The sequence below is a fragment of the Bufo bufo genome, chromosome 4 (assembly GCF_905171765.1).
Source record: "Bufo bufo chromosome 4, aBufBuf1.1, whole genome shotgun sequence".
NCBI classification, from domain to species: domain Eukaryota; kingdom Metazoa; phylum Chordata; class Amphibia; order Anura; family Bufonidae; genus Bufo; species Bufo bufo.
Genome location: NC_053392.1, coordinates 65,965,140 through 65,982,303, shown reverse-complemented (window position 1 = coordinate 65,982,303; position 17,164 = coordinate 65,965,140). Strand labels below are relative to the sequence as shown.

Below are 17,164 nucleotides of genomic sequence, written 5' to 3'. Positions count from 1 at the left end.
GAACCTTGTAGAAAAAAATAAAATCTTTCTGTTTTATGTGTATTTCCAGGCAGGGATTCTTCTACAATATTAATAAAAAAGTTTTTTTTTAATAAAAAAAATAACTTTCTCCTTATGGAGACCACCAGCCTTTCCTTTTCCCAGTGAGCCCGGCCTGTATGTAAATGTTTGTCTGAAGCCGTGTTACAGGGCAGCTACCTATAGGTGGTGCTAGAGAGACTAGAGACCGCACATGTGAAATGCTAATTGCCCCAGAGTAGTCACCTGGGCGGGGCATACATGTGGATAGTCACATTTTCCATACTGTACTCATGTGACCCCGCCACCCACAGAGGTTAGGTTGATGGTTCCAACAACCCACAAATGTGTGTGCCATGGACTACCACGAGTGGGTGGGATTACAAGCGCTGCATCATGACCGCCCTGTGACCACCCAGCCTTTCTATTAGGCCTCATGCACACATCCGTACCCATTCCTTTCTATAGGGACGCAAAAAAAAGCACACGGATATTATCTTTGTGCTTTCTGCAACCACGCCTCAAATGATAGCTCATGCCCTACTCTTGTCCACGTAGACATTTCTACAGTGCCGGAGTCCTTATACAGTAAGTAAGCTTTATTTGCTGAAACTGGAAAATCCCTTTAAATTACCATACTCTTCCTCTTATTACTATTTTAATGTATTATTTTTGATGTGTCATTTGCAGCTTATCCACAACTGAAATAGAGGAGCGCGCCAAATCCCTCGGCTTGTTTGACACCTTAAAAGCCAACCCCGAGGCTTTCTGCGAGCACATGGCCAAATACGTCTACCCCACCATAGAGGGCAGAGACCTCCAAAGGCTGCTGTATTATTTCACCCTCCTGGAGAACTGCGGCTGCTCGCACTACGTCAAGCACATCAAGCCCGACTCCCACGTCAAACTGCTGAAAAAACTGAAGGCGGTGGCATCAGGTACAGTACATACCGCGGTGGCGCAGGTGAACTCTCCTAACATATACATGCCTGACCTCTAGGGTTAGCACCTTCATTTGCCATGTGTTACTCCCCTCTGTGTTAGGGCTAATGCACACGAGTGTGTGCCGGCCGGGCCCGTATTGCGGCCTGCAAACAGCGTGTCCGCAATATATGGGTCCCGCCTGTTTTTGCACTGCATCATGGATGTGAACCCATTCACTACGGAGTGCTTCCGTGGGGTTTCTCTCCGTGCCTCCGCATCGCAAAAAAATAGAACATGTTCTATTTTTTTGCAGTGCGGACGGATCACGGACCCATTCAAGTTGAATGGGTCTGGATCCGTCTCCAGCAGCCGCCCGTGCATTGGGGACCGCAAATTGTAGTCTCCAGTGCACAGAACGGCCGAGCAACAGCCGTGTGCAAGTGGCCTTAATTAGAGGCCTGACCTTGGGTCTGATTTCATGGCTGCAGATGTATGCGGATAACAGCCCCTCCGTATGGATGATTGAAATTCCTTTTCGGATAATGTAGCAGGTTACATTTTGTCGCCATGTAGCAGAATCCGACTCGCAGCCAGGATCGTAATGCAGCTGTGATCGCTTAGAAACAAATGGGGTAGCAGCACGAGTCGCACATTTACCGCAATTCTGCTGGATTTTTTGCTACTCACTCTGTGATCCCATTCATTTTTATGGGATCACCGCTACACTGCGTTGCCCCTGCCATACTGGCCGCCACCAGTGTCTCTGTGTAGCCGTACCCTTATGCAGTAAGATGGATGTTTCTTATAGATGTTCGTAATTGTTACGTAATTGTTTTCTATGATCCCGTCCCAGTGAAGTGTCCCGTCCTGGTGAGGGTACGTGTCAGCAGGCGGCAGGTACAGCTGGCTCTTCACCTGTTACAGTAACACACGCAGCATGTCTAAATCCCAGCAACATTTAGGCCTCATTCACATTTCCATTTTTCCTAGATGTGTGCAATCCGCATTTTTCACGCGCAGCACACGTACCCGCTGATTTTACTGACTGTTGATCACAGGTCAGTATTTTTCCACTGACTGTGGGTCATTGGAAAAATCACAGAGACGTGCAACTGAACACGCCGCCTAAAGTCTACAGATGCCACACAGATGGCATCCAAGTTCTGTCCGTGTTTCACAGACCCTTTGGAAATCAACTATCAGCTGAGCCGTGTCCGTGGAATTCAGATGACACGTGGAGAGCAAAAAATGGACACACGGAGCGAATACGTATTCTCCACTGACATCTTCACGGGTGAAACACGGACGGGTTTTCCACGGGTATCAGACAGACACGGAAATGTGGGCAAGGCCTTAGTGAGGAAGTTGTCCTTCAGTCAGTGGGATGCAGTCATGACAACGGGCAGATTCAGCTCATTTTTAGCAGTTTAGCAGAGCCGAGTATGGCCGCTTTCACACAGTCGGTGCTGGAGATTTATCAAAATTGGTGCAAAGGAAAACGGACTTACGGTAATTGTAGCGTTTATTTTCCAAAGAAGCTCTGAAAGATGAAAGGAGGAATCTGATTGGTTGCTATGAGTTTTCCTTTGCACCAGCATTTGGTCAGTGTTTGATCAGTGATTGAGCCAAAGCCAGAAGCGGATCTTACGCAGAGATAGGGTATACTGGAGAGATTTCTGTGTTTTCATCCTGCCTCACAATCACTGATCAAACACTGACTATGGGCTCATGCACACGACCGTTGTTTGGGTCAGCATCAGAGCCGCGTTTTTTTTTGCGGCCCGGATGCAGACCCATTCGCTTCACTTGGGCCGCAAAAGATGCAGACGTCACTCCGTGTGCCATCCGCAAAATTATAGAACATGTCCTTTTCTTGTCCATTTTGCGGCCTTTTTATTGTGGGCTGCCCGTTCTGTTCTGAAAATTGCGTGACGCACGCGGCCGGCATCCGTGTTTTGCAAAACACGCTTTGGTAGTGTGCTCGAGCCTTAAGTGAAAGCAGCCTTGGCCTTCATGCACACGGCTGTATTTTCTCTCCGCAACCACTTTTTTTTATTGATCGAATGCGGACCTATGCATCTCTATTAGGCCGCAAAAAGTACAGACAGCACACGGATGTCATCCATGTGCTGTTCGCATCCGCGTGGCCGCGCCGTACATGATAGAACATGTCATGCATTTTTGCAATGGAGCCTGTGTGAGATGCACACAGACCTCATCAGTTCTGATGACTGCAGAATGGTCGTGTGCAGGAGGCCGAACTCTAATTGAAACAGATTCAAGTTGCTTCAATGTAGCAGAGCCGAGTCAATCCAACATTTCACAGCAGAGCCGAGTGCATCTGGTTTAACAAAGCTGAGTTGGCCGTCACCTGCCGCAGGGCAAGCGTTGTTTTTTTGCTATAGTTGATTTCTATGTCAAACGTTTTACCTGCAGTATCGTAACACGGTTATCAGTAACCGCTAGAACAAATTCAGCCCTGCTACATCTCTGTTTGTAGCTCCTACATTTCCTAATAGATGAGCTTGTTCTTCTTTTTTGTCTTTCGCAGGTCTGGATTATAAGCGAATGGCAGATGCCGGTCTGAACCCCCTGGAGTCACTGGCTCCCGTACTCACCAGCCATAATGTACTCGCTATTTCCAAGCTGGCTGCGAGAATCCCCGACGTGGAGGGGAACATGCTGTCCTCCAGCGCGGTGCATGCCGCCTGGCTGAAGAAACTCTTCTGGAACGGCGACCCACAGCTTCTCAAGGAAGCCCCAAAGACCGCGACCGAATCGTCCCATGCCTACGACATCTGCAGGAAATACTTGGATAGACTGACACCCGGCGATTTGATTGCATTCATTGATGAAATCACGTTCACCCCACGTGCTGTTGACAAGGTAAACGCCACAAGTGAATGACCGAGCGCTCCGAAACAGCGCCACCCTGCACCATAGGCTGCGTCTAGTATTACAGCTCATCCCTATGCTGCAATACCAGACACAGCCTATACAGGGGAGTGGCGCTGTTTGGAAAAAATAACGTACATAGTGGAGAATGGGGGTCATTTACTAAGACCGTCTTTTTACGTAGTTCTTTCCTTCCTGCGCCGCTGTAAGATTTGTAACGAGGTGTGCGTCTGGAGAGAAAAAGCACTACACTCCCTGGGGGTCATATATATATAAGATAAAGCCGGGGGCTATCCATAGTATTCAGTATATTGGGCAGACTAGATGGGCCAAATGGTTCTTATCTGCCGACACATTCTGTGTTTCTATGTCATTTATTAAGACCGTCATTTTTTGACAGTCTTTTTTAATGCCGCCGTTGCTGCCAGAAATGCGCCTAATTTATGATGGGACATAAACTAGGCGCATCTTTGGTAGTCCATGCACCTGCTTGAAAATCTACGCTAATCTCTGGCTGGTGTCGTTTTTTGGTAACTTTTACTCCTTTTTGTAAAATTGGTGTAAAATTAATACATTTACCCACAGCGCCCCCACCACTCCTTTGGGCCGAACGCAGTGTAAAATAACCCGTGCAACAAATATTGTCGCAGTGGCGTTTAAAAAGTCGCAGAAAAAAGGGTTGTGCAACAGTTGTATGCCAGGTCCCAGGCCCGGCCCCCGCCACTTCCAAGTGCAAAACACAGCACAAAAATACCAGTGCAACTGAATATTGTCATAAAGGCAATGAAAAAAAGTCACAAACAGGTTTTATGCAACTTTTTTTTTTTGTTGCCAAAAAGTGGCGAGGCTCTTATAGTGAATGATACCCAATGTGCCACCAGTCATGGAGGTTTGTAACTCCATACATATCACGTCCGTGCTCAGGACTCATGGAAGCATTATATCAGGTGACTGTACTTGGCCTGCAGAGGTGGAAAGCTGATGTCACAGCACGACCGATGCACGAGCGCTCGGAGCGCAGTGATACATATGGATGAACATATGAGTTAATTATGCAGCACCAGGGGTCATTTCCATCAGAATTATTCACACATGAATTTTAGTTCTATACGGTTTTGTTGCGCTAGATTATGACTCTTTAAATAGAATTGTCACCACAATAGCAGATTTATTAGATGTTTTTAAGTACTTGGCAGAGGTTCTAGGAAATTTTCCCAAAACTGCTTTGATGGAAGACTGCATCAGGGTACAGTACGTAAAAAGCCATACTTTGTGTCAGGAGGACTTCTTAACGTCCCCGCCAGTGCCAGCCTTTGTGAAGATTTCCTTACATTTTGGCTATTGAACTTGTTTTGCTGCCTGGATTCACATACTTTTTTTAAATGCCGGCATGTAAGAAAGGGGTTTATCCCATGATTAATGTAAAAAATGAAAATCAGACATTATATAGTACAGGACAATCTCTTTCTAGCAAAGCTAGAACCAGCCCTCACATGGATCCAGAGATCCCCCCCATTCATTGCACAGCTAGTTTCTGTTCAGACTGACAGCTCAAAGGGAGTGTCCTTTATCAGGGGGTGTCCTTTCTACTGCAGCTCTGTCCCCATCACCGTTCAGGGGGCTTTTCTTTTTTGCTGTAACTCTCTCCCGGTAACTGTCACAACTTTGTATCAGTAGATCTGGCTGGTGGCCGTTGGATGGAACTGAGCATGTGCGTCCGTAATGTTACTGAGCTGGACAGATAAATAAGAAAAAGAACAAACTGCAGGTGGCGCTAGACACATAGATTTTATTGAATAGCTTAGGCTACTTTCACACTAGCGTTCGGGGCTCTGCTTGTGGCGCTCCGTTTGAAGGGGCTCACAAGCGGCCCCGAACGCATCCGTACTGCCCTAATGCATTCTGAGTGGACGCGGATCCGCTCAGAATGCATCAGTCTGGCAGCGTTCAGCCTTCACTCCGCTCAGCAAGCGGACACCTGAACGCTGCTTGCAGCGTTCAGGTGTCCGCCTGGCCGTGCGGAGGCAAACGGATCCGTCCACACTTACAATGTAAGTCAATGGGGACGGATCCGTTTGAATTTGACACTATATGGCTCAATTTTCAAACGGATCCGTCCCCCATTGACTTTCAATGTAAAGTCTGGACGGATCCGTCTGAAGCTACTTTCACACTTAGAATTTTTTCTACAATATAATGCAGACGGATCTGTTCTGAATGCTAGTGTGAAAGTAGCCTTAGTGGCTATGCTAAATATTTAATTAAATGCTGTAATAGAAGTATTCAGATCCAGGTGCTGGTTTGAAAATTGTAGAATATTTTTCCAGGGACAAAGAGGACCTTTCACCACTTCTGGCATTCCCCATGTAATAACAATTCTGGAGCATCTATTCTTATGTCTGTATGTTGTGCTATTCCTTTATTATTTCTTCCAGAAGTTATGTATGAATTGCCAGCAGTCTGCAGTAAGGGTACAGAGGGGAGGTCACCAGTTGGGGGGGTGTACCAGCACAGACTGAAAATGGCAGCTCTGATTGGATAGAGTGAGACTGTGCAGGTACACCCCCCAACTGGTGACCTCCCCTCTGTACCCTTACTACAGACTGCTAGCAATGTATTCATAGCTTCTAGTAGAAATAATTAAGGATTGGTACATCATAGAGCCATAAGAATAGATGCTCCAGAATTATTATTACATGGGGGATGCATGAAGCTATTAAAACAGACATGTCGGGAGAGGTGACAGGTCTTCTTTAAAGCATCCAGTCCGAGCTGATGCCGATTCCTTTCACTATGGGCTTTGTAGGAAAATCCGTAGTGCAGTGTCTTCTCTGTGTGATTTCATAGATACTCATCCATGTTCAGGCAGGAGCTGCATAGTCTCCTATTTTCATCACATATCCATAAAATATATTTTTTAAACTGGTTTATGGTTTGGTTAGAAACATAGAATGTGTCGGCAGATAAGAACCATTTGCCCCATCTAGTCTGCCCAATATACTGAATACTATTAATAGTCCCTGGCCCTATCTTATATGAAGGATGGCCTTATGCCTATCCCATGCATGCTTAACCTCCTTCACTGTATTTGCAGCTACCACTTCTGCAGGAAGGCTATTCCATGCATCCACTACTCTCTCAGTAAAGTAATACTTCCTGATATTACTTTTAAACCTTTGCCCCTCTAATATTAAACGATGTCCTCTTGTAGCAGTTTTTCTTCTTTTAAATATTCTCTCCTCTTTTACCTTGTTGATTCCATTTATGTATTTAAAAGTTTCTATCATCATGTGATAGATGTCATCAATTATTTCCGCAACCTTTTACTTCTTACTTTACTTCTAGTAGACCTAATTATAATAGGAGATACCTTATACATTGTAACTCAAGCAGCTGCTGAACTTCTTTAGAAACAGATGATTGACATGAAATTCAACCTTTTTCCCAAGAGGTTCTGCAGCAGCTGGACCAGTGTTTTGGATTATACTCATCCACACATGACGCAGTGTTACTTGTATTGTATCCATTTTAATCTCTGCTCATTCTGTGCTTGGGAGTCCGGTGGTCGGGCCTGCTCAATGATTGACAGTCCGCCCTATATGCATGACCCTACAGAGTAGGTCTAGTTTCACATTTGCAGAACGGTTCTCCGGCTGGCTGTTCCGGCAGAGAACAGCCCCCCAGAGATCACCAGATCCTCCATTTTCGGATGCTGCCGGAGTGCCCCCTGGCCCTGTTGACTATAATGGGGTCCAGTGGAGATCTGAACGCTACCCGGCAAATATGCTAGGGTTCGGCTGGACTGCACACAGCGTTTTTTTGTCTGGCCAATTCTGAGCATTCTGTGCCGGAACAGCCTACATGTGCCGAAAATGTAAAAATAGCCTTAGCTGTCTGTCCCTGGACTCCGAAGACCAGAAAGGGCAGAGATTTAGGTTAATAAATCATAAAAATCATACCAAATCTTTTCCTATAAAACTATATATCAATCTGCTCAGCTCCTCCTGCTCTATAACATGCTGCACGCACCTCAGACACCATGTTCAACCTGACAGGTTCCCTTTAGGGTGCATTCACACAACCGTAATTCTGGGTCCCCATCCGTTCCGCAAAATGCATTTGAACTGAGCCACAAAAGATGCGGACAGCACACCGCGTACTGTCCGCATCAGTTGTTTCGTTCCGCGGCGCCACAAAAAATATAGGGCATGTCCTATTCATTGCGGACTGTGAAACACTTACGGTCTTGTGAATGCACCCTTAATGTAATTGCTCTGTTTCACTTCCATTGCTTCCTAGAGATGTGCTGTGTGTCGAGCAGGCCAGATGTTCATTGTATGTTTGGAATTGTTTAAAGGGAACCTGTCATCAACTTTAAGCTGACCTCACTGAGGGCAGCATAAAATAGTGACAGAAATGCTGATTTGAGTTGTGTGTCACTCATGAGCTAAAAGTTTGTGGTGGCTGAGAACCAGCATCATAATCATTGCAGCCCAGGCCCTGAAAAGAGTCAAATCAACCTGAGAAGAGTCATAGTTATTCATAATCTCCTGCTCTCCCGCCCATCTGCTGATGGTTGGCAGTTCTCTCCTAGAGAGAAAGGGAGAAAACTAGGTAGAAGACTGTCAGTCATCAGCACGTGGGCAGGGAGAGGAAAAGTTCATGAATAACCATGACTCTTCTCAGGTGGCCGTGACTCTTTTCCAGGCCCAGACTGCAATGATTGTGATGATGGTTCTCGGCAACAACTTACTTTTAACTTATAAATGACAGACTGCTGAAATCATCTCACCTGTTTCTACTTTATTCTGCCGTTAGTATGAGTAGCATAAAGTTGATGACAGGTTCCCTTTAAGTTTTTAAAGAATGAAGCCGGCAGATATTGTGGAGGAGCAGACATCTTTCTGATGGCCTTGAATATTCATGCACAAGGCACTCCAGTGTCCGCCAGAATGATATGGAGTCATTGGCTGGCTCTGGGTGACTCTGTCCCCTCCATTGTTATTGTTGTCTTCTGATAGTTATATGGTTTTTTTTTATGTTTCTTTTGGACTACATGTTACTTGCCATCTGTCTCTATGGCTAGAAACCTACAGAGGAGGACCATGTTGGCTTCTCCCTCAGACATGTGGGCCACCTGCCCTGCAGCCAGAATACATTGGCATCATTAGCGTGCAGAGCTCTAAAATGGGCTGGAAGACCGGCGACGAGATCTCACGCTGCCCTACTTATAAGCTGGCAAATGCCGAAACCATCAAAGTTGAAGAGAGAAGTCTACACATAAGGGTGGTCTAGTGTATGGAGGAGCTGCAAGCATTGATGTGTAGCTATGGAGCCGTGACTCACGGTATAGAACCTGCATGGATAAAAAAAACATCCATTCATAAAGAAATGCGTGGGGACCTGCAGCTTCCCTGGGGCCGTTATTTGTGGAGGGCTTGACCTGATGGTAAAGCTATTTTTAAGAAAAAACATACACCCTTTAAAATGTTTCTGTGACTTTTTTTTTCCAAGCAAAGTTGTATGTGTGGCGCCTCATGAGGAAAGCATGCCTGCAACTTTTACAGAAAATTTGTGTCAGTTTTATTCTCTATTTTCTTCTGTGCTGACTTCAGTGATAACGACAATGCAGCAAATCCTTAAAGGATAAACTGCTGTTCCATGCTGACATATCAAAGACATTGATCAGTGATGGTCAGAGTGCGAAGATGCCAGTGAATTGCTAAAACGAGATGACAGAAGTGCTCAGACAGAGCCGTTTCTATCGAGCCTGTTTTAGAAGTAGAGACCGTGCTCTGTCTGCTCGTTTTAGCAACCAGAGGGGATCTTAGCACTCAGACCCCCGATCAAAAGTTTTTTGAAAGTGCAGTAACTCTTTAAAGGGGTTGTCTCACTTCAGAAAGTGGCATTTATCATGTAGAGAGAGTCAATACAAGGCACTTACTAATGTATTGCGATTGTCCATATTGTCTCCTAGATTCATTTTTCCATCACGTTATACACTGCTCGTTTCCGTGGTTACGACCACCCTGTAATCCAGCAGTGGTCATGCTTGCACAGTATGGGAAAAAGAACCGGCCTCTCTGATGGCCGGGACCTTAGGAGCTCACATAGGCTGGTGCTTTTTTTCTATCGTGTGCAAGCACGGCCACCACTGATGGATTGCAGGGTGGTCGTAACCATGGAAACGAGCAGTGTATAATGTGATGTGAAAATGAATCCAGACAGCAGAGGAGGCAATATGGAGAATCACAACATTAGTAAGTGCCTTGTATTAATTTTCTCTACATAATAAATGCTAGTTGCTGAAGTGAGACAACCCCTTTAAGCAATGGTGTCCAGCTCTTATGAAGCAGAGAAAGGGGTGTCTCAGTGAGCAGCCTTCCCATGTCATCCTAGGACTTCTTAAAGTACACCTCTATATACTTGTTGCACAGGGGAAGGTTTTTCGTCATGGCAGGTTATATATTTAGTCTGTCCTGGATGTTGAATTGGATTCATGGTCAGATTTTGCATGGCCAGATGTTATAGGTGATAGTGGACCACGTGTCTGAAGCCACAGTGGGCTCCTAAAGTCCAGAAGAAAAATCCTATTTGGAGCTGATAACTTGCCTGTAGAGTCTATTTTTTTTAATTCACAACTATTAGACTTTATTGATGATATAGGGTTTGGACCCCAAAAATTATTTACTTTGTTGGGCCCAAGGAGTACCAGTCCGACACTGGTCGGAAGGGTCACTTTTATTATAAAATACATTTCCTTACTGGAGGTCCAGATGCAGAGACAATAGCTAAAATGGAGCTGAGCTGTGATACCAAACACATCCGCTATACAATGTACGGCTCTGTGCTTGGTAAGCTGCGAGAGGGCTGCGACGCTGCTCGGAACGCCGGTGTCTTCTCAAACAGCTGATCGGCAGGTGTCTGACCAACCACGACCAGATATTGATGACCTTTTCTGGTGGATGCAGGTCCCACCTCCGGAACCTGAACCTACAGTACGTCATGAATGCGGGACCCCTAAGTGGGAACCACATATAGGAAGAGAATGAATGGACAGGTGGCTGTGCATGTAGGCGGCTCTGTCCATTCACTTCTATGGGAGTTACATTTGAGCGAGTGGAAGACCGCTTCACGGGGGAGATTTGTCGATTTAACCATTCATTTATCAAAGTTCTTTTGGAAAATGAATGAAGCAACCTGATATGTCTCTGTGGACATCTGCTCTTTTATTTTACACCACGTTTGAGCAGGACTTGGTGCAGTGTTCCAACCAGTGGCTCTCTAGCTATAGTAAGACAACTCCCATCATACTTGGAGCGTGGGAAGCTGTCAGGTCATGCTTAGGTTATGTTCACCCAGCAAAATCGTTATCATATTAGTAGCTGTAAACAGGTTGGTTTTGGTAGCAGATTTGTCATTTGGTTGTGGTTTTAGGGGAGTTTTTGAAAGAGGTTTCAGAAGCATTTTTGCCAATGTTTTTCTAATCCAGTCCTTGGGTGGGATAATTCAGAAGCATTTTTGGTGGCAGAAAAGCAGCAAAAGTCACTTGTAAAACAGCTGCTAAAACTGCTGGTCTCTTGTTTTACTTCCATATTGATTCTCAATCCTCTTCAAGAAGTAACATGCCACTTCAGTAGCGGATCTCAATTTAGCAGCGGCAAGAAATGCTACCATGTGCACATGGTGGCGTTTTCTCTATTGAACTCAATGGGAGGGTGTTGGCGTAGTTTGGATAGCGGATTCCACAGAGGATAATGGCCGTTTCCACAACGAAATCCACTGTAAATTTTATTCATGTGGACATAGCCCGAGAGTTCTAGTTATGCAACAGCTGGAGAGTCATAGGCTGAACAACATTCCTTTATTCTAAACGAGTGGTTGAATGTGTCCCTAGTTTACTATGGATTCTGGTTTCCCATGGATCCTGCTAGTTCCTGGCCGCCGGCGCTGGCCAATAATTTGTTTAGATCAAATAATGTTTGTTCAGTGGGAATGAAAAGAGTCATGATGCTAAAGCCTCAGCTTTTCTTTGAGGATTTCTCTTCTCTGCTTCGAGTGTAAAAGTCGGGTACAATCTATCATCTGAATCTGTCAAAACAAGCGTGTGGAGGAGATGACACGTCTGAAGCTTTTCAACGTCTGTTCTAAGCATTTAGCGTTTCTCGCACACAAAATATTTGACTAATTCTGCTCTTTCATGAGAGTTGTTTCACGTCACCAGTAGACAAGTGTCATTAGAAGCTTTTTTCAAGACTGATGGTGAGGAACATCAGAGCATCTGCTCCTTATATCCAATTTTATTATTTTATTAAATAAAAGGTCTGTACCTTTAAGAGAATAAAGTAATTCATTTTAGTCGAGAACTTTTAGATGTCATTTGTGTCTTGTTTTATTATCAACTTTTTTTGCAATCGTTGTCCTTGGATGGTCAGAAAAATTGTGAAAATGGTTTGGTATCATTATGCTTCTATTTTTCCATATTTTATCATCACCTGTTTTACAAATGTAAAATATATATACACTGCTCAAAAAAATAAAGGGAACACAAAAATAACACATCCTAGATCTGAATTAATTAAATATTCTTCTGAAATACTTTGTTCTTTACATAGTTGAATGTGCTGACAACAAAATCACACAGAAATAAAAAAAATGAAAATCTAATTTTACAACCCATGGAGGTCTGGATTTGGAGTCACCCTCAAAATTAAAGTGGAAAAACACACTACAGGCTGATCCAACTTTGATGTAATGTCCTTAAAACAAGTCAAAATGAGGCTCAGTAGTGTGTGTGGCCTCCACGTGCCTGTATGACCTCCCTACAATGCCTGTGCATGCTCCTGATGAGGTGGCAGACGGTCTCCTGAGGGATCTCTTCCCAGACCTGGACTAAAGCATCTGCCAACTCCTGGACAGTCTGTGGTGCAACGTGACGTTGGTGGATAGAGCGAGACATGATGTCCCAGATGTGCTCAATTGGATTCAGGTCTGGGGAATGGGCAGGCCAGTCCATAGCATCAATGCCTTCGTCTTGCAGGAACTGCTGACACACTCCAGCCACATGAGGTCTAGCATTGTCTTGCATTAGGAGGAACCCAGGGCTAACCGCACCAGCATATGGTCTCAGAAGGGGTCTGAGGATCTCATCTCGGTACCTAATGGCAGTCATGCTACCTCTGGCAAGCACATGGAGGTCTGTGCGGTCCTCCAAAGAAATGCCACCCCACACCAATACTGGCCCAATGCCAAACCGGTCATGCTGGAGGATGTTGCAGGCAGCAGAACGTTCTCCACGGCGTCTCAAGACTCTGTCACATGTGCTCAGTGTGAACCTGCTTTCATCTGTGAAGAGCACAGGGCGCCAGTGGCGAATTTGCCAATATTGGTGTTCTCTGGAAAATGCCAAACGTCCTGCACGGTGTTTGGCTGTAAGCACAACCCCCACCTGTGGACGTCGGGCCCTCATATTACCCTCATGGAGTCTGTTTATGCACATTTGTGGCCTGCTGGAGGTCATTTTGCAGGGCTCTGGCAGTGCTCCTCCTGTTCCTCCTTGCACAAAGGCGGAGGTAGCGGTCCTGCTGCTGGGTTGTTGCCCTCCTACGGCCTCCTCCACGTCTCCTGATGTACTGGCCTGTCTCCTGGTAGCGCCTCCATGCTCTGGACACTACGCTGACAGACACAGCAAACCTTCTTGCCACAGCTCGCATTGATGTGCCATCCTGGATAAGCTGCACTACCTGAGCCACTTTTGTAGGTTGTAGACTCCGTCTCATGCTACCACTAGAGTGAAAGCACAGCCAGCATTCAAAAGTGACCAAAACATCAGCCAGGAAGCATAGGAACTGAGAAGTGGTCTGTGGTCACCACCTGCAGAACCACTCCTTTATTGGGGGTGTCTTGCTAATTGCCTATAATTTCCACCTGTTGTCTATTCCATTTGCACAACAGCATGTGAAATTGATTGTTACTCAGTGTTGCTTCCTAAGTGGACAGTTTGATTTCACAGAAGTGTGATTGACTTGGAGTTACATTGTGTTGTTTAAGTGTTCCCTTTATTTTTTTGAGCAGTGTGTATACATATATATCCATAAAAAGTCGGGCAGCACTCCTTTATTTCAGTTTGAAAGGTGGGTGCCAGCGGTAATCCCTCGATTCAGGATGATGAACAAATAATAAAAGTCCGCAGCACTCCTTGCTGGGGCATTAAAGCTGTATTTCATATAGTCAATAAGGAAGATTAAAAATTCATCTCCAACTGCAGAGCTCCACGCTGCATTCAGCGTGTCTCCTGATATCCAATGCGCATGTGTGGGTTGACACATGCGCATTGGATACCGAGAGACGCGCTGAATGCAGCGTGGAGCTCTGCAGTTGGAGATGAATTTTTAATCTTCCTTATTGACTATATGAAATACAGCTTTAATGCCCCAGCAAGGAGTGCTGCGGACTTTTATTATTTATATATATATATATATATATATATATATATATATATAATTTTACTTCAATACTGAGCTAGGAGCACTTGAGATTATAAGCCCAAATCCTGAGGCTGTACTGCTGCGAAAGTCTGACGACAATGGGGGAGATTTATCATCTCCTTGCACCATTATTTGTTGTGTAAAAAAGTCGTAAACATGGTGTCACAAGTCGGGGGTGCCGCCCTCACCACTTTCTGAAAAGGGGTAGGGCCAGCACCCCCGACACATTTATTGTCCCTGTTTTCAGCTGCAAATGAAGACCGAAATCTATGGTGGCTCCGAGCTGCCATAGATTTTGTGCTGGCTTACGGCCTGGCGGATGATGCGCCTAATATATGACGAGGCTGGCACATCGTCCAGCAGCGCAGGAGATTTCAAAGAGTGACATAAATGTCAGTCTTTGCTAAATCTCCTCCAATATGTCCGCTTCTACCTTCTATCAGATACAGGGGGTTTATTCCAGTGCCAAAAAAGATTATCAAACTTGGTTTCAAATTTTTGGAAAAATGCCAATTTATGGGAGATCTAATGTCAGTGTACAAATACACGACTGGAAGAAGAAGACAGTGTACAAGACTGGTAGAAGAAGACAGTGTACAAGACTGGTAGAAGAAGACGGTGTACAAGACTGGAACAAGAAGACGGTGTGCGAGACTTGTACAAGAAGACGGTGTGCGAGACTGGTACAAGAAGACGGTGTGCGAGACTGGTACAAGAAAACGGTGTGCGAGACTGGTACAAGAAGACGGTGTGCGAGACTGGTACAAGAAGACGGTGTGCGAGACTGGTACAAGAAGACGGTGTGCGAGACTGACAAGAAGACGGTGTGCGAGATTGGTACAAGAAGACGGTGTGCGAGACTGGTACAAGAAGGCGGTGTGCGAGACTGGTACAAGAAGACGGTGTGCGAGACTGGTACAAGAAGACGGTGTGCGAGACTGGTACAAGAAGACGGTGTGCGAGACTGGTACAAGAAGACGGTGTGCGAGACTGGTACAAGAAGACGGTGTGCGAGACTGGTACAAGAAGAAGGTGTGCGAGACTGATACAAGAAGACGGTGTGTGCGAGACTGGTACAAGAAGACGGTGTGCGAGACTGATACAAGAAGACGGTGTGCGAGACTGACAAGAAGACGGTGTGCGAAATTGGTACAAGAAGACGGTGTGCGAGACTGGTACAAGAAGACGGTGTGCGAGACTGGTGCAAGAAGACGGTGTGCGAGACTGGTACAAGAAGACGGTGTACAACAAAACTGGTACAAGAAGACGGTGTGCGAGACTGGTACAAGAAGACGGTGTGCGAGACTGGTGCAAGAAGACGGTGTGCGAGACTGGTACAAGAAGACGGTGTGCGAGACTGGTGCAAGAAGACGGTGTGCGAGACTGGTGCAAGAAGACAGTGTACAACAAAACTGGTCAGCACAGAGATTTTTTGAATGATCTTTTTATATTAAAACAGCAATTAATATATGGAAGCACATTATTATGCTTGCAAACAATAGAACTAGGAATTAGGAATTATTCTGGATTACATTGTTACTATGCCTAGTGTACATGAAAACATGCCATCCAATTCTCATGAATACAGATATCATATCATGCAAAATTGCATGTATATAAATTCCATGTGGAAAGTAACAGGTATGCCTATGGTATAATATACTATACTGAAAAACCTAATAAAAAAAATGCCAGACAGCATAAATATAAATACACTTTATTAACACAATGTAAAAGGCATAGTCCATACATGAAAATAGCTGCAGGGAAAAGGCGGCATCCACAAGAGGACGACATACGTGTCTAGTAACAAATTACAATTGTGCATAAACTTAAAAGGATTTTATGTGTATATGCAAATGAGTGTGATAGACCAAAACACAAATGTGAATGAACAATAATGATGGTGAAAAATCGACATAAAGAATTATTGATGATAGTAATATATGTACTGTGTGGAAAAATATACAAATATGAATTATATACCAAATGCATAAAAATGCGTAAATGAGTGTGACACATGACAAACAATTGCAGACGTTGAGATGCAAGTGAACCTGATGATGTAAACCAAATTTGAGGGACCATTTGGTGAAGAGTTCCTACATCAAACACATTCCCCCGATTTCTCCAGGATTTGGTAAACCGAAGTGGGGATTTGTACCATGTGGAAGGTGTATAGCCTGCACCAGTATGGTGAGGGCTACGGACTTTCCGGATACCACCGGTGAGAAGATCTTTCAAATTACTCACTGTTTGACATGCTCCAGCACAGCGGTGGTGTATTACGCAACATGCCCGTGTGCAAAAGTATATGTGGGTCTTACCACAAGGGAATTGAAAATTCGAGTAAGGCCTCTTGCACGCGACCTTTTTTTCCATTTCCATGTCCGTTCAGTTTTTTTTTGCGGAACGTTTACGGAACCATTCTTTTAAAAGGGTCTGCAAAAAACGGAAGGTACTCCGTGTGCATTCTGTTTCCGTAGGTCCGTATTTCTGTTCCGCCAAAAAAATAGAACATGCCCTATTATTGTCCGCATTACGGACAAGGATAGTACTGTTCTATTAAGGGTTGGCTGTTCCGTTCCGCAAAATACGGAATGCACACGGACGTCATCCGTATTTTTTGCGGACCGCAAAATATATACAGTCGTGTGCCTGAGGCCTAAGGGAGCATGTCCGCGATATTGCATCGGCCCGAGATGAAAAAGATGAGTTTAAATTGAAGCCAATCGCAAGGCATTTCAAATTCCATCACTGCTGTGATTTGACGGGTTTGAAGGTACGGGCTATCGATTGCATACCGAAAAATATGCGTGGCGGTGACATTTCTAGGAAAC

General features: G+C 44.9%; 1 protein-coding gene across 1 annotated transcript in view; it reads left to right on the top strand.

Annotated features, from left to right (window-relative positions):
• Window positions 1-17,164, top strand: part of NBAS (NBAS subunit of NRZ tethering complex) — a 708,772-nt gene that overhangs the window by 488,317 nt on the left and 203,291 nt on the right. The window contains exons 43-44 of the mRNA XM_040427340.1: window positions 709-956; window positions 3,494-3,828. Of these exons, the coding sequence (XP_040283274.1) occupies window positions 709-956; window positions 3,494-3,828 (583 nt within the window). The remainder of the gene's footprint in view (window positions 1-708; window positions 957-3,493; window positions 3,829-17,164) is intronic.